Source organism: Panthera tigris, chromosome D3, assembly GCF_018350195.1.
Source record: "Panthera tigris isolate Pti1 chromosome D3, P.tigris_Pti1_mat1.1, whole genome shotgun sequence".
In the NCBI taxonomy this organism is placed as follows: domain Eukaryota; kingdom Metazoa; phylum Chordata; class Mammalia; order Carnivora; family Felidae; genus Panthera; species Panthera tigris.
In genome coordinates this window covers 53142913-53161087 of record NC_056671.1, presented here as the reverse complement: position 1 = coordinate 53161087, position 18175 = coordinate 53142913, and the positions used below count along the sequence as shown (strand labels likewise).

The window sequence follows — 18175 nt, the reverse complement described above, 5'->3', positions numbered from 1 at the left end:
AGATATAATGTTCCTACAAAGTTTTCTCTTATAACCAGTTTAAACTGTATTTTAAAATCCAGAATATAAAGTGACACATAGATACTGTAATTAGATATATTTTGACTGTTAAGTTCTTTGAAAATCTAATGATTTGGGGATTTATAATCTGTATAAAACATTTGTTTTTATTTCAATTTGCATTAGAAAATTCACAATTATAATAAAGCCAGTTTAGCTAAGAAAAGCAATGTTTAGAAAACATTTCATCATTTTCAAGGACAAAGTCTAAATTGTAGGGTAAGTTAGCTTGTATGACAAATCTTGGATCCAAGAAATAGAGGATTTGAGTAAGTGGTGGTTAATAATTATTCATTTATTCCTATTTTATATATAGATGGTGTTTTTTAGTCTTGCTTTTAAGAGCCCCAATAATTTTTCTTTCCCACTAGGAGAAACATCGATTTACTGAAAAACTACTTAATTTCCATATATGTGTTTTTTCTTTTGTTCTTTAGGTAAAAAAAACTCTTTGGACGAATTTCTTTGTTTTCTACTGCTTGCATTACTTTTTCTTTGTTAAGCTTAACATTTTAATGTAATTTTACTATCAATTTCATTTTAAACTCAGTATTATCCTACCACTGAAAAACATAAAATATCAAAAATTTAATTTTACATTTTGATTAAATGAAAAATAACTAATATTATTATGAAACTTCTATGATATATCTGTTATATTTCTCAAAAATAACTCTAGGCTGAATAAGCCATGTGTAAGATAGTAGATATTCAAGTGGAATGTCTTTTAAATTCAATTTTAAAGTCAGAATTTATTATTTACGATCTAATTTGTGTCAAGTTACTCTTGACACATCCCTTCCCCACCCTCCTTATATCCAATCCATAAACCAGTCCTGTTAATTCATTTCTCACATGTTCCAAAAATTCATGTACCTCTCTTCTCCACCCTCACCTCATTTCAAGCTTCCATTACTTCTTGGCTTAACCAGCTCGCTGAATCGAGTTTTGGCTTTCTCCAGTCTGCTCTCCACAGTAGTCTTTGCCATCCCCAAACCTGATTTTATCAGGCCTTTGAAGTCTTTCTAGGACTTCCATGGTGACCATACGATAAATAAATATCACAATGTAAGGAATGGCCCTCAGAACCCACTTACACCTTCCAGGTTCACAAGACTGGAAATGGAACAAAGGCAAAGGCCAGGTCTGTTTTTTCTCACTGTTGGATCTCTAGTGAGAAAATCTATGAAGGTTTGACTTTAAAATTTTCAGAAATTTTTAAGGATCAGTTTTTATCTTTACCTCTAGGGCTTGCTGTGCAATATTTATCTACATATGTGACTATTTTGTTTTTAAAGGTGGCAGTTCTCATTCCTTTCCGGAATCGCCATGAACATCTCCCAATTTTTTTCTTGCATCTGATTCCAATGCTCCAGAAGCAGAGGCTGGAATTTGCCTTTTATGTCATTGAACAGGTGAGAATATTTTTCAGAATGGTAAGTATAGTGGAACTTGAACTCTTTGATATGGTGGGATTAAAAATGTTTAGTTTAGGGCGAATCTTTGGTTTTATATTTTGGTAAAATCTCATTTGGGATTAAGCGTATTATATATGCCACATTTTGTTAATCCATTTATCAGTTGATATGCTCCTATCATTTTTAATCATCATGTCTTACCTATTAAGGTGAAATGTTGTTCTTGAATTATTTTTCATATTATCAGCTAATTTTTTCTCCATAAATATTCTTCATGTCTCACTATTCCATATATACAATTTCTTTCAGTCTTATTTGAACCCTTTGGAGATATTTGCCATACTTTTGTTTTTTTCCATTCCTGTCATTACCTAGTTTTATATTAAGGTATCATCTTGGATTTCTTAACTTATCTTTCCCCCACCCCACCTCTCAAACACTAGGGCATTTGCTGAATTTTATCAGTGATTTCTATGTAGCATTTCTAACATGTACATTTTGTTTGTATTTCAAATATATTGTAATTTGGCTACTTTGGGCTTGATATTGATAACCTCATTTTATCCTGATACTCCTTCTTTTTACTCACACTAAACCTGACTAAAAATGTATTTCCTTATTTATCAGTAGGCATAAAGTGACCTAGCTTATATTATTAGATGCTTATGGGTATTTTGTGTGGAAAATATTCAAGTTTTGTTCCTAAGATTATTATATTTAGTATGTTTTTCCAGCTCCTTTGTGGCTTATTTTAGATCTGTTCTTAGCTTTTTGCCTCTATTTTTACCCCTGTGAATGCTTGCTATTTATTAGAACTTATACTTCCCTGTATGTAAATTACCCCTGTCAGGTTTGTTCCTGTGCATATGATGATGCATATAGTACATCTATGTGCTTTTATGTACTTTTTAATGTAACAACCTGTACTATGAAAATGGATTTTTTTTTTTTTTTTACCTGATAACAAATCACAATTTCTAGCTACTTTCAGGATAGCCATAAGTAAAAACTTCTAGGTCAGTTTTACCAACTGCTAGTTTCCTTTATTGAAATTTCAGTCTCCTTAATGTGTTGGGAGGTGAGACGTCTGCATCCGTGTTTTCATGGTCCTCCCCCCTCCCAGCTGAGCTATCGAAGAGGGCACAGTGTCAGTGTTTGTAAAGGGATATTCTTCTGAGAGTTCAGAACCACTGAGTTTTTGTGTGTGTGTGATGGAGCAACCTTTGCAAAGCAGCTAAGATCCATATTTTATAAACTTCTTAAGTCTAAGTCTCAGCCTTGATCGATATTAATTCAGGCCCACGTAGTTGATCGTGGGTGGTTTTGAGGTAGTAACATCTTTACCACATATGAAATAGAAGAGTGGCTTTTCTGCTGGACTGGTGCCCAGAAGTGCTAAGCAATTGAAGTTCGGCTCAGAACTTCAGTTAAACGTGGGAGGTTATACACATATTTACCACTTCTCCTTTCCAAACACCAAAAATGAGAGTGAAAGAAAAAAAGGTTTTAAACCAGAAGGACAAAGTGATGGTCATCGAGAGATTTCAACACATTTCTGGAAGTCAGGAAGTAGATGGAGCACTGATGACTCCCTTAGCAAAGCAGGGGATGTTCAAAGCCCCGTGCTTGTTGAGGATGATTGTGACAAGAATGGAGGCAGTCTGCTGGACAAGCTCCTGCAGGTCCTGGCACTTGAGAGATGTCACAGACGGACCGTAGCACTGGCCATAAAGTCACGGGATTGATTTAAAAAGTTTGATTACAAAACAGTCACATTCCCAGTTCCTCATCTTTGCTCGTGCTGCCAGGTGATTGTTGTGTCTTGTAAGAAATGAAAGTTTATCCTGTGGAGAAACCACACCAAAGACCTGACTGTGCCAGCACAGCCAAGCTGTGGGGTCTCGAAGCAGGAGGGGTTGAGTGAGTCTGCATACGGACCCTGGGGATCCTCAGGCCTTTTCTCTGTCTGGGGTTTTTGAAGCCAGCAGTTAGAAATGAAATCCCCCCAGCCCCTCCAGCTGACAACAGAGCATAACTTGTGTCTTTATTAGAGAAATAGATTAGCCTCAGAAAGGAGATGCCTGATGTTGTACTTAGACATCTCCAAAGGAAAAGGCCAGCTCATCGCTTTATCACCTCCATGAAGCCCTTTCATTCATTCAACAACAGGGATACAGCAGGGAACAAACCAAGGCAAGGCCCCTCGTTCTGGTGAGGAGAGATGGGCAGTGAATCATTCATGATGTGGCAGCTGGTGCTCGGGGCTAAAGATCAGGGCAAAGAGAGCAGTAAGGGCATGGACACGTGTTCTTTTGTATAGAGTGTTCAGGGAAGACCTCTCGGAGGAGGTGAAGTTGGGGCAGCCCTGACTAGAATAATGGGGAGTGGATTCCAGGTGGGAATACGATCCAACAAGAGGGAGAGTAGATAATAGAGACAGTGAAGGGAACAGATAAAATCTTCAAAGAACAACAAAAGCTCATAATCAGTATCCACAGAGAATAAAGATCACGAATCTGCAAAAATAGGACATCATGAAGAATAGTCAGAATAAGGAAGTTACTGTAGAAGAAAATGTCATTATTAAAACAAAATGTAGAATGCTGGAAGATCACTAAGAAAATAACTCCTAAAACAGAACTAAAACATAAGAAGTTAAGAAGATCAATCAGGACAGAATGTCACGGGGGTAACCACTTCCAAGATGGCCCGCAGGGATTTTGCCTCTGTGTAACTGGGCCCCTGAGTGGTCTCCAGCGAATACGGGCTGACTTGCGTAGGCAGCCCAGCTGCAGAAGGACAGCATGTGGCTTTTGAGGGCAGGTCATAAAAGACCTTGCTGCTTCTGCAACTTGGTTTCTTGGATTACTTTCTCAGGGAAGCCAGCTACCAGGTTATGAGGACACTCGAACAGCCCTGTGGAGAGGAAACCACATCATCTTGGCAGCAGCACCTTGCCGGCTGGGGGAGTGAGCCACCTTGGAAGTGGGTCCCCCAGCTGAGGCCCAGACGTCCTGGAGCAGAGATGAGGCGCCGGTGCAGTGCCTTTGGCATTCCCTATTCACACTTGGTGGTAGACTTGCTGAGCAGAGTTCTGGAAAAATAGAGCAGAAAAAAATTGGGGAGGGACTGGGAAGAAAATGACCAAAGAAATAATACAAGAAAATTTCCCAGAAGGAAAGACATGTCTTTGGATTAAAGGGGCTCACATGTGTATGCAAATAAAATACCTGCTGTGAAGCATTTTATTTCAAAATTTTAGAATACAAATTAAAAAGACAAGATATCGAGAAGGTTCTATAGGAAAAATTACCGGTGACTATGAATCTTCTTGGTAACACTGATAGCTAGAAGATTGTTGAGCCATGCCTTTATAATTCTAGGGGAAATTGATTTTTTAACCTAGAAGTTTTTACCTAGCCCATACATCAACCAGGTGTGAGGGTAGACTGATGGCATTTTCAAGCATTCATTGACTATATATATATATATATTTTTTTTTTTCATGCATCCTTACTTAGGAAGCTGTTGAAGGGTGTGCCTTAGCAAAGAGAGAAAGCCAAATCAAAACAGGGGTGATGTAGGGAACAAAGTCCTAGGATGAGAGTCACACGTTGTCAGACCAGTCCAAACTGGAGCAAGAATCAAGGGCAGTGGGAGCTGGAGTCGAGCTTGAGGGGGTGGAGAAGGAATTGATAGGTGACTTGATGTGTTTGAACTACATCAATTACTAATAAGTAGAGGACATATCTATTGAGGTTTTTGTACAGAGTAATAATAGTTACATAGAAAACTAAGAAAACAGAAGACGGTCATTAATCCCAGTTTGAAAAAGAAAGTGGAATCCTAATTCACTCAACACTCCAGAAATATTTATGCAGTCCTAATAATGCAGATACTATTGCTTTTACCAAAAATTATTATATAACTACATTGGGAAAACGGATGGAGGGGCGTGAGCATGGTGGTGTGAATCTTCAATGACCACGGTATGAAGTCAGTGGACGGCGTCTAAAGTTAATGAAGCAGGGAAACATCAGAACTCTTATTACCTTGCAATATGGAGAAAAGTACTATTTAAACTACTAGAGCAGGGGAAATGCCTTACTTTTGGAAGATGAACTTATTTTTATGATAAGCTATTAAATATTATGTCCACATTTAATAAAAACAAAATTTTAAAACCTTAAAGGAAAGCAGTTTGTTCAAGCTGATGTTGATGTGCCAGTAATGACCTTATAATTTAATTCCCTTTCCTGTATGTTCTCTCCTTTTCATTGGTGAAGAAGGAAGCTGTAAAAAGTAAAGGGATTTCTGTTACCTCAAGTTAGTGTGGGACTCGGGACTAAAAATTCATTTCTCACTCCTGAGGCAGCACTCTGGTGGTGACCATGTTGTGTGTCTCATTTGTTCCTGTCATTGTCCTTTTTTGCTGTCTTTGGAAATGATTTTGAGAAATATTGCTAAGGCATGGATAATTGCTCTTTAATTTTCCTCAGATGTAGAATGAAACTTTTTACTGCCGATGCACCTTAATAAAACTTTCCTCGTAAATAAAGGGAAGTGGTTATTCTGTAAGAAGTTGGGTTCTGTGTAATAAGTTCCCATTTTCTTGTCCCTTAAAGTGCTCTTGGTCTTTATCATAAGCAAGAATAATAAAAACAGAAAGTGGTTGTTGCCTGGGAACTTTAATATACTTTTCTTAATAATAAAAGAAAATGGTTGTAATAAAGAAGTTGGGTTTTGTGTAATAAGTTCCGACTGTTTTCGTCTCTGAATATGTCTGTGTCTTTATTGTAAGCATTAACAATAGGAACTTAGCTCTCTTTGGCCTTGTTCTAGAACAGAAGGGCTACTGCATGCCGAGTCACAGTTCATTTCCTGCTTCTCTTAGACTTGACACACATGGAAAACTTCACTAAAAAATAGAACCTGTATTATTTTTCATGGCTTTTTTTCCCTCGTCATAAATGATCTATATTCTGATGTATTTGGAATAAAACAGAAAGATGAATTACATCATTCTGTAAATCTGGTGATCTGACAGTACACTAGATAACAACAGTGTTTTCTTCTCTGAACCAAAGCACGAAAGAACATAGTATATCCGCATATTTGAAGATCCTGAAATATTTCATTTTATGTAGTTGATTTGGATGTATTTACAATTATTATCTCACCCTGAATCAACAAGTTAGAAAAAAGCCAGATGACAAAGGCTGACCGTATTTGTGTTTTTCTCTGCAAAGACCGGCACACAGCCTTTTAACCGTGCGATGCTCTTCAATGTGGGCTTCAAAGAGGCCATGAAAGACAGCGTCTGGGACTGCGTAATCTTCCACGATGTGGATCATCTACCTGAAAATGACCGAAACTATTACGGTTGTGGAGAAATGCCGCGTCATTTTGCAGCAAAGCTGGATAAATACATGTATATGTGAGTAATACGCAGTCCTCCTGATGCCATACAGTAGACTCACAAAGTCATATCATTGACGTGGGAGTTCTGTTACTGTGCCTGGATCTGAGAGGGCTCAGAAGCCTAAAGAGTGTCTTTAACTCCACTTGGTCCTCACAGGGAGCCAGGATATAGAGTCACTTGCCTGCCCTCTGGGTGCTTCCTCACTCAGAAGTTTGCATGTGGGGTGGTGGGAGAGAGAAACCTGGGTTCTACATCAAGCAAATGTGGACTTAACTTTTGGTTCCCCATTTAGCAGTGATAGGACTTGGTTAGTTTCCCGTACCTCTGCTGCTGGTGTTCTTGTTTCTTGGAGTCAGAGAGCCCATCCGTAGGGCTGTGTGAGATCACGGATGTTGGGCCTGCCCTGCGTAGGCGCACATAGCACATGACGGCTCCCTTCTGCTTCCGCTTTTCCCGTGGTTTGTTTTAGTGCAGGGAAGGCCCTTTCTCTGCAGTGTGTCATTCTCTTTCTGAGTTCTAGGTTCTTGTCTTGCCTTTAATAGTAGAAGGCAGGGTTTTTATGGTGGTTTTTTTTTTCTCTCTCTGACTTCACGTACCTTGAAATGAAAAGTCATCGGCGCTGATAGTAACTGAAATTGACACAGAAGCATTTACGTCATCACAGTTTTCCTGGCTGATGGAAGTGGAGAGCAGACAGGCAGCCTAGAGCAGGGCAGATTGTTCCTACATCACAGTTTTGCCTACTCCCCAACCTGCACACTAGAGAAGGCAGACAGTCTCCTGGACATGACTAGGTTAATCAGCACTAGGATAGGAAATGAATGCCTTTTTTTTTTTTTTTTTTTTTTTTTTTTTTTTTTTGCTTGTCATTATTAAGAAACCTTTTCCTTACTATTGCAGTGTCTGAACTCCAAGTCTGACATTACCATAGGCTTGGGGAAGATCATCCAGGTTCAGGATCTGGTTCTTGGAAACTCAGTTTTGGTTAGCCCAATACAGTCAAATTAGATCCAGAGTAACTGATTTTCACTAAAAAACATTATATAGATCATATAAACTAAAAATTTTAAATGGATTTTTCTTACTTGAAAACATTAACTTTTAATGTAATATGATCCTCAGATCTACCTAGACTAACCCCACGGTTAGTAGGGTATCTTGGAAGTTTGAGTAGAGATTAGAATGTAGTTTAGGGAGAATGGCAGCAGATTAAGGAATAGGCCTGATAGTGGGTAGACTTCAGGCCATGGGATGAAGCCTGATGAAGGATCTCTGCCCCATAATGGTGCTCACACTCTGATGGCTGCTGACAGAAAAGCCCAGGCCCCCAGATTAGTGACTCTCTCCCTTTGGACAGTGTGACGTAAATACTACTAGATTTTTTTGTTGATCTTCTGTTTCCTCTTCTTTAGTTTATTTGTTCTACCTTCATTTTATCTAATCTTTCTCCATTCTGGTTATAGTACAGTTGATTATTTCCACTCAAGCAGAAAAATAAGTGGAATTAACGTACTTGCCAATTTGTACATGTTGATCAATGTACAGACACACACATTTATCTATATCTGCCTCTCTGCTGATCTTCAGGTTTCTCCCAGACCACTAGCCTGGGGAAGAATAACTGACTGGTATGGGAAACACAACAGTGCCATGAATGCCTTTTGACCCTGTTGAACCCCAACTGGTGTTATAACTATGGAATCCTTACTTCCCAAGTGTGAGCCTGTTCAGTCTCCTGGGGCAGTGATTGTCTTTGGAGTCAGTATTGCTTTTATTGTCTTTGGGTGCTTTTGGTCCATGGTGGGGCCAAGATTGCTTTCTCCTGCAACCAGTGAGTTCCATGCAGGAGCTGCTTCTCCCTTCTTCCGTGGCCACACAAGCTCTCAGCTGGCACACAGCACTTCTTCCCCGCAGGGAATGAGGTGAGAGTCCCTCCGACAAAAAATGAGATCTGCTCTCTCCCTCTGTCTGAGGCAGCTTTGCTATAGTCCTGGCCAGATTTCCCTTATCTTGATTTACACAAGCTGTGCATGGTCGTGTTTTCCCTACTGGCCCTCCACATTTTCCCCAGTGGCTCTCCCTGGCCTCTGTAGGGGCTGTGGCATGCTGCTTCCCAATAGCATTTTGGGGCCACAGGAATTTATTCAGAACTAAGTCTAAGGATGCTACCTTGAGATCAGAAAAACAATATGTAAACGAACAACTTAGTTTGACAAATTCCTTGGAATATGAGTTAAAGAAAGATAAGGAAAATAAAATCCAAATTAAAAACTACCAGGTAGTCATTTCTCAGAGAAAGGCAATTACTGTATGATCTCAGTTGTATGTGGAATCTAAAAAATAACCAAACTCACAGATACAGAGGACAGATTGGTGGTTGCCAAAAGTGGGGGGGGGGGATGGGTAGGCAAAATGATTGAAGGGGGTTAAAAGACATAAACGTTCAGTTGTAGGATAAGTAAATATTTGGATGTAATGTACAGCATGGTGACTGGAGCCAATGATACTATATTGTATATTTGAAAGTTGCTAAGAGAGTAGATCTTAAAAGCTCTCATCACAAGAAAATGAAGAATTTTATAACTATGTGTGGTGATAGATAATAACTAGATTTATTGTGGTAATCATTTTCCAGTATATACATATGTGAAATCATTTTGTCATACATCTAAAATGAGTATAATGTGTTATATGTCTACTATATCTCAATAAAGTCACTTATATATATATATATGTGTACATTAGTACGTTATCTATATGTTAGTACATTAGTACATACATATTAATATGCATTTATATATATTAGTACATTAGGCATATATTTGTAAATACCCATGAGTGTTATGGTATCATATCAAGCAGGTATGATTATCATAAGAACAGGCAGCTAGTCATTTCAAAATTAAATGCTAGAGTTGTCTTTATTAATTTATTTTTATCCCAGCCTCTGTAATAACACATTTATAATTAAGTTCAATTAATTTAGGACATTTTATTAGCTTAACAACATCTAACATTTCATGAACAACCATTGATGTATTTAAGCAAGTTTACTTTGGTGTGGAAATCTCATACAATTTTTGAACACTGGGTTTTGAGTCTGACAAAGTAACAATATTGAATATTAAATTTCAGTTATCACAAGTGTTTTATTTTGCATTTTACCTCACACATTTAGATGCTTCACTAGGATATAAAAATGTTTTGTTTCTTGGTGCACTTTACATTTCCCAGAATATGATTTAATCAGCACAGTTGTTTATATGGAAAATAAGAGTGTATTTTGCAAAGCACATATAAGACTGAAAACTTGATTTCATATGGCAAACTGTTTTGATTTCATTTTTAGAATGCTGTATTCTGCTTTCTTTTTAGTCTTCCATATAAAGAGTTTTTTGGTGGTGTAAGTGGACTGACAGTGGAACAATTTAAAAAGATCAATGGTTTTCCTAATGCCTTCTGGGGATGGGGAGGAGAAGATGATGACCTTTGGAATAGGTATGTTGAGGTACAAATTGCTTAATAGAGTTTTCTGTAAATTTCCTTTTATTAGTTAAATAGCACTTTGCCATTCTGAGGAAAGATTTTGTGGGGGTGGAAAATTTTTGAGGTTCCTAAATCCTATTTTGTGTTTGTCCCTTTCTTCATGAAGAATGCCTTCTGTCTTCACTTTACAGAACAAACTGATGGTGACTGGAGGGGAGGTGGGTAGGGGGTGGGTGAAGTAGGTGATAGGTATTAAGGAGGGCACTTGTGATGTGAGTACTGGGTGTTGTATGTAAGTATTGAACCACTAAATTCTACACCTGAAACTGCATGCTACCTACACGCAGTTCTACATTCTAAATTCTACACCTGAAACTGCACCTACACTGCATGCTAACTAACTGGAATTTAAATAAAAATTTGGAGGAAAAATAAAGAGTGCCTTTTGAAATTGACAACTCTGTAATGATTTCATTCTGTTGCATTTTAATTTTTTTTTTTTTTTTTTTTTTGAGAGAGAGAGAGCACAAGTGGGGAAGGGGCAGAGGGAGAGAGCAAATCCCAAGCAAGTTCCACACCCAGCGCGGAGCCTGATGTGGGGCTCAGTCTCACACCCGTGAGATCATGACCTGAGCCAAAATCAAGAGTCAACGCTTAACTGATTGAGCCACCCAGGCATCCTTCTTTTGCATTTTAACTTGAACTCACGTAATCAATTTTATGTCAGATTTTATTCCCTGATATTTTCATTTCCATGTATTATAGAGTTCACTATGCTGGATATAATGTAACAAGACCAGAGGGAGACTTGGGGAAATACAAATCTATTCCTCATCACCATCGAGGTGAAGTCCAGTTTTTAGGACGGTAAGTTTAATATCACTTTCAGATAACAAAGTTTCAAAATTACTTAATGTATGAAGGATTTTTTAAAAAAGCATTGCACCCCACAAAAAAAATCTCCAGGGAATTGTCTGTTGATATTATTTTTCTTTATCTAAAGAAAAGAGATGTACATATGTATTTATGTTATATTAATGAGAAAAATCTTCTCCAGGGACTTGTGTGTTAATGTTATTTTTCTTTATATAAAGAAAAGAGATATACATATGTATTTATGTTATATTAAAAAGCCCAGGTTACCATTTATATAAAAACTGTTTCCTGGAGGCGCCTGGGTTGGCTCAGTCAGTTAAACGTCCAACTTCAGCTGAAGTCACGATCTTCCGGTCTGTGGGTTTGAGCCCCGTATCGAGCTCTGTGCTGACAGCCTAGATAGAGCCTGGAGCCTGCTTCAGATTTGGTATCTCCTTTTGTCTCTGCCCCTCTCCCGCTCACACTCTCTGTCTCTCAAAAATAAATAAACATTAAAGAAAAATAAAAATAAAAAGTGTTTCCTTGACATAAAACATATTACTTCATAAAGCGTTAACATAAAATATTTTATTTCTTAAGGATGTCTAAGTTGTAAGTGTGCAAAATAATTTTTTCAGGAGGCATTTTAAAGCTAGTAAAAATGCTAATTTAGAATGGTTTAGAATTTTTTTTTTAAGTTTATTTATTTATTTTGAGAGAGAGCACAAGTTGGGGAGGGGCAAAGAGTGAGGGAGAAAGAATCCCAAGCAGCAGGCTCCATGCTACCAGCACAGAGCCCGATGTGGGGCTCAAACCCGTGAAGCTGTGAGATCATGACCTGAGCCGAAACGAAGAGCCAGATGCTTAACTGACTGAACCACCTAGGTGCTCTGGTTTAGAAGGATTTTTAACTATGCATGAAGAATTAAAATTGTACAGAGCTTTGAGAGCTGTAATTACAAGAATGATCTTGAGCATATTCATCAGGAGTTTTTTCTTTTTAAACATGTTGCCGTTATTTTTCATTTTCTTCTCTAACACTGTAGGTATAAATTACTGAGGTATTCAAAAGAGCGTCAGTACATCGATGGGTTGAACAATTTAATATATACGCCAAAAATACTGGTTGATAGGTTGTATACAAACATATCTGTAAACCTCATGCCAGAGTTAGCTCCAATTGAAGAGTATTAAAAGAAGTAGCTGTCATGGCAAAGCTAGACCACAATGCTGATCACAGACTTGGAGTGTATTCTAAATGGAGGTCAGTGAATGGACGTGTCACAGTGCCCTGATCCGTGAGAAGAGCCAGCTGTCCTTAGTGTTTACGGTGTGAGATTATATGCTATCACCCATCCTGGACTCTGAGACACTCACCCACGGCAAGCACTGTGGAGACTCAGTGCCGTTGCGGAAGTCTGGAAGTTAAGAGGGCCTCCCTACAAAGAGAAAATTTTTATACTAACATATATAATTTAATTCAAGAGAATGCTTTATTTCTGTTTAAACATGTTTTGTATATATGTGATGTAAATTAATGTGTTCAAATTGTTGAAAAAGATGTGTTGCAGTTTTGCATGTAATTGGTCATGCCTTTATTGGACTTTTCCAGACATTTTTATTTGCATGGAAAAAAACAATGCAAATTTATGTCACTAAACAAAGGTTAACCCTTGTGTGAAATGAAGGAACTGTCAATAATTGACAGCCAACTAATACAGTAAGTGGTTATACTAGTTTTGAGCTTTAGACCTTCAGCCTCTTGTGTGGAAGTCACAGCTTTCTTAGGGTTCTAAAGGATAAGAAGAAAGGAGTTGAACAGCTCTTCTTCCTACCAGGATTACCTGTTTTTTTCCTTGGCTTGCAATCTCATCAGATTTTGCTAAGTCACAGCCATATTGTTTATGCACATTGCATGAGTATTACCAAGAAAATCGTAAACGTTGTGATGTAACACGATATAAAGGACCTCTTTATGTTAACTGTCTTTCATGTATCTTTGGTGTAATTGTCAGGGACTTTGTGCCTCAAAAAATGTTCCCAAGGTTGTGTGTGTTTGTACACTGTATTTTTTTTTTTAATTCATAGTGAACAGCACTTTTATTATTTCTAGTTCAGAAGAGCCAAAAAACAATTTTCATTAAAAAAAAATCAAAATGATTTTTTTTAAAAGAATGAGCTATGGAAAACCCAGTAGTACTTATAATATACAAATGAATTATACTATTAGATAAGAAATTAAATGTTCTATTTTTATGAAGATAAATGCTTAGTAGATGAAAACAAAGTTTAATTCTGGGACTCAGAATTTCAAGTTTTGAAGGGAACCTTTAATGCCGGCCAGTTTTATTAGAACTATATATTTTTTTCACTTTTAAGAAATTACATTTCTGGTATTCTTAAAATTGCCTCACTGAAAGCATAATTTAATAGAATTATTTTAAAATACATAATCAGTTATTTAAATGCGGTGACATTATAGGACACTGCTCTGAGAACAGGTCTTACTATCTGACATCCAGTGTATTGCTTTATCTTCAAGTTGGGTGAAGTTTTCATGGCAAACCAAACCGCATCCTTACTTTGAAAATTATCCACTGTAGTCAACCAAAGAGTCTACAAAATCTTAACATTTTCAGAAATTTAAGACAAAAAATTATGCATCTCTTAAGTGAGTCTGCAAAAACAATGAAGAACAAAAGAAATCTATCTATGAGGGATGTTGGGATAACATTTGCCTCATGGATTGTTCCCCTAAAACAGAAACAAAGTTATTTGTCTCAGGTTTAAGTTTAATTGTGAAGTGTTATTTTTTTATGGCAATATTGGCAATACAAATGACCACAAACCAAATCATAAAATAATTGAATTTCTTATACTTTGAAAAAATGGATTGCTCTCCCTTTATGATACCAAACAGAATTTTCCATATTTATTTCTTAGAATTATTTCCAAAATATTTGCCTTCCTTTTTTTTTGGTGGTACTCAAAATAACAAAAAAATCGAACCTTCCAAAAAATAAGAGATTTGTTCTTAATTTGTGTATCTGTTCGTTTTGGTCTCATAGCCAACGCAGTTTGTTTAATTTGGTGAAATGCAAGACGGTTGGGAATGTTAACATTTGTAATCACTAACAAGATAATAGGGGCATAGGAGCATAATTAATCCAATAATACTTAAATATTTTTTTAATAATTACATATTTTAATTGTGGGGAAAATTAGGGCTGTTTCTGAGTCTTATACGTAAAACATATATTTTGCTTTTGAAAGTGAAGCTGCCCACGTTTTGGAATCTTCATTTTGATACACACTCCACAGTTTCAGGAGCACTCAGTTCTACTAGTATCTGCCTTATTTTCTTGGAAGTCTAATAGCAATTTTTGTTTCATGAGTGAGCCATATTACTTAGCTTTCTTCAGTTTTGAATATGCTATGTCATCCTGTGAAAATCATCTCATTAATTTCCTTTTTGTCTTTTCCGTTTCCTTTTTGTTTTGTTTTGCTTTTTAAGCGCACACCAAAAATTGATTTTTGCCTATAAAGAATGACTTTTATGTGTTTCCGTAAGAGTGATATATACACTTTCCTCAATTATCTTTGTTTTATGAAAATAAACCTATTCCATAAAAATTAACAAGTCCATTGCAAATGCAAATTCTCTGTCGTTACGTTTGGTGGATTTATTAGTGAACGTGTATTGATCGCCTGCTCTGTCAGCGTGAGGTATGTCTACAGAAAACATATTTTATTTCTGAACACATCCAATCAAGCAAGTTGAAACCTTTCGAAAATTATGAAGACATCCTCTGATAACTTATCGGTTGTATTTCTTAGTTTCAAAGTCAAGAAACTTATGTACGTAGACATGGCACTCTTACAAGGTCCCTATGGCACTACTGGGAAAGTTACATAGTGCCTTTCAACTCCAGAGAGAAGTAATGATTAATGGATCTGTTGGTAGAAAAGAGATGGAAAAGTGTACACATGAGTAATTTTTTAAATCTACATTTAAATTTGTATTTTGCGAAAAGGTGTTCAATAAGAAAACTTCTTTACAGTGTTATGCAAACACGTGATTATGTATCAGAAACTTGCTTAGATTCCCTTTCCAACCAAAATACTGCTACCCATTTTAAAATAAAATGGAAAAATGACCAATACAAAATTCTCCTTCTTTCGGAGGCTGCCTACAAGTGAAAGCAGATTTTGTGTCATTTTATTTGGCCTTTCCTTGTATCTGTTGTATTTCTGTATGTGCTCGTTAGACAAATATTAGCACTCTGGATTTATTGCCTTGTATTTGCAAGTATGCCAACTGAGAGATCTAAAATGGCCAGTGTGGTTTATCTGAAAGAGGAAGTGTACTTAAGATCATTTTATTTATTAGATCTGAAAGGCTTCTACATAAATGCACTGAAATAAATGCTAGTAATTTCTTGTACTCTCATTTTTTTTTTTTTTTTTTTTTTTTTTTTGCTTCTCATGGAAATGTTTGTACTTTTTTATCATTGTCTTTTATGAAATACAATGTTCTAAAGACTTCGTGTGACACTGTAGTTATTTTCGCTCAGGAACTTTTTGGGGGTTTTCTAGGGTTGTTGTTGTGTTAGTTTTCCTAAATTTAAGGTGAATTGTTGATAAATACCTTGGTTGCACTGGGATTGCAACAGAAGCATGAAGTGACCACAGTGTCTGCCTTTGGAACAGTTTTAGTTAAAAATAAACATTTAGTGATCTCCTCATAGCCTTTAACACAGAAAAGACACAGCGATATTTAAATATTTTTCGTCAGGGGCGCCTGGGTGGTTCGGTCGGATAAGTATCCGACTTCGGCTCAGGTCACGATCTCACGGTTTGTGAGTTCGAGCCCCGCGTCGGGCTCTGGGCTGACAGCTCGGAGCCTGGAGCCTGCTTCAGATTCTGTGTCTCCCTGTGTCTGCCCCTCCGTTGCTTGCACCCTGTCTCTCGCATTGTCTCAAAAATAAATAAATGTTAAAAAAATTTTTTTGAAAGAAAAGACAGTGCTATAGCACTCAAAATTATACTACAATTAAAAGAAAAAGATAAAAGTTACAAAAATAGAACTTGTGTATGTTTCTTAGCACATTCTTATATTTTCATGGACCTGAATTCAATTGCTTATTTAATCTTCCTAACTCCATCAGTTGAACGGTATGCTCTGGAGGCTTTCTAAGAAATACCAGACATTACCTACGCTCATGGAATTTATTGTCTTCCGTGGGTAAAATCGATATGGAAACAACTGAAAAACCTACATACTGGCAAATGAGGTGCTCAATTGTGTCCTCTGTAAGTGTTGGTTTTGTGTTCCCTAATGCAGGGTTAGGCCAATAGAGTATCTGTGTAGGAGAAGCTTTTCCCAAGGCACAGAATATTTCTTAGCAGTAAACCCTGTGCTTCAGAAGGATAGTTGAGATAATTGTCTACAATTGATCTTGAGGATTTGTGGTTAACTTTTTCATAGGACTGTATAAGCAAAGACTCTGGAATCAGATTGACCTGAGTGTGAATTCAGAGATCCCCTATTATTAGCTGTGAAATTTTAGCAAAATTTTAAATCCCTGTTGTCTTCAATTTCCTGATCTTGCAGCTGAGGATCATAGGAACTACCCGAGGATTGCTGGAGAGATCCAATGAGCCAATCCTAACCGAGCACTTAGCACAGTGCCTGACATGCTGAGCAAAAACTTGGCTTAAATTAAGCCAGTTTTCAGCTCAAGGCTAACAAGCTTTTCTTTCATGCAAATTGTCTTGGATCATACGTATTTTTTTTAATTAATTAATTAATTTATTTTGAGAGAGGCAGAGCATGAGTCGGGGAAGGGCAGAGAGAGAGGGAGAGAATCCCAAGCAGGCTCCGTACTGTCAGTGCAGAGCCCCACACGGGGCTTAAACCCACGAACTGTGAGATCATGACCTGAGTCAAAACCAAGACTCAGCCGTTTAACCAACGAGCCACCTAGGCGCCCCTCTTGGATCATATTCTAGGAGTGATAAACTGTGTTCTTTGATTCTACTAGGAAATGAAGTCAGTGATTACCCTCTACATGACAATGTATGTAAACAATTAGTAAAACTGGCAAAGGGCCACAATTAAATTTTAGCAGTAATAGTCATGAGAATAAATACAGCATATGGGAATCAGGCTCTGTTTCCTCAGAGGGTTGTGTGATTTAAGTAGCTGATGTGGAAATCACCTATTACGATACTTCTCTTAATGGAAGTCATTCAGTAACTTGAAGCTTCTCTCGGTATTGCTACTGAAGAAGTTACATGTCCACGTGGGCCTGTACTGCTTTTTCTCTTCTACCTTGGCTTTGGGGTTTGGCTTCTTCACCTCTCTTTGTCCCAGTGCTCTCAGAAGACTCTTCTTCCTCTGCCTTCCATTCTTTCTCCCTTCTCCCCTCTTTGGTCAGTAACACTTTCTAGGACCACTGACTAGCCCTGTCTAGTAGTATGTTCTATGATGATGGAAATGTTCTGTGACTGTGCTGTCCAGTACGGCCACTAGCCACATGTGGCTGTTAAGCACATGAAATGTGTCTAGTGTGAGCAAGGAACCAGATGTTTAATTTTGTGAAATGTTATATGTTTAAAAAAATTTTTTTTTAATCTTTATTTTTGAAAGAGAGAGAGAGACACACAGAGTGTGAATGGGGGAGGAACAGAGAGAGAGGGAGACAGAATCTGAAGCAGGCTCCAGGTTCAGAGCTGTCAGCACAGAGCCCGACGCGGGGCTTGAACCCACGGACCATGAGATCATGACCTGAGACGAAGTTGGATGCTTAACCGACTTAGCCACCCAGGCGCCCCAAATTTTAGATAAGTTTAAGCAGCCACATAAAGCATATGATCTCTACACTTGCAGAGCTTCAACTTCATAGTCTCCCCAAGTACATGCAGGAGACTC

General features: G+C 37.5%; 1 protein-coding gene across 10 annotated transcripts in view; it reads left to right on the top strand.

The window, feature by feature from the left end:
• B4GALT6 (beta-1,4-galactosyltransferase 6) overlaps positions 1-18175 on the top strand; it is a 98303-nt gene that overhangs the window by 51699 nt on the left and 28429 nt on the right. For 8 of the 10 annotated variants that reach the window (XM_007093057.3, XM_042962048.1, XM_042962046.1 and 5 more), the window contains 5 exons: positions 1359-1475; positions 6728-6915; positions 10276-10398; positions 11152-11253; positions 12288-13364. In XM_007093057.3, the coding sequence (XP_007093119.1) occupies positions 1359-1475; positions 6728-6915; positions 10276-10398; positions 11152-11253; positions 12288-12435 (678 nt within the window). In that variant the 3' untranslated portion in view covers positions 12436-13364. Of the gene's footprint in view, positions 1-1358; positions 1476-6727; positions 6916-10275; positions 10399-11151; positions 11254-12287; positions 13365-18175 lie in introns of those variants that run through there. The other 2 variants (XR_006209864.1, XM_042962043.1) reach the window with 1 other exon arrangement.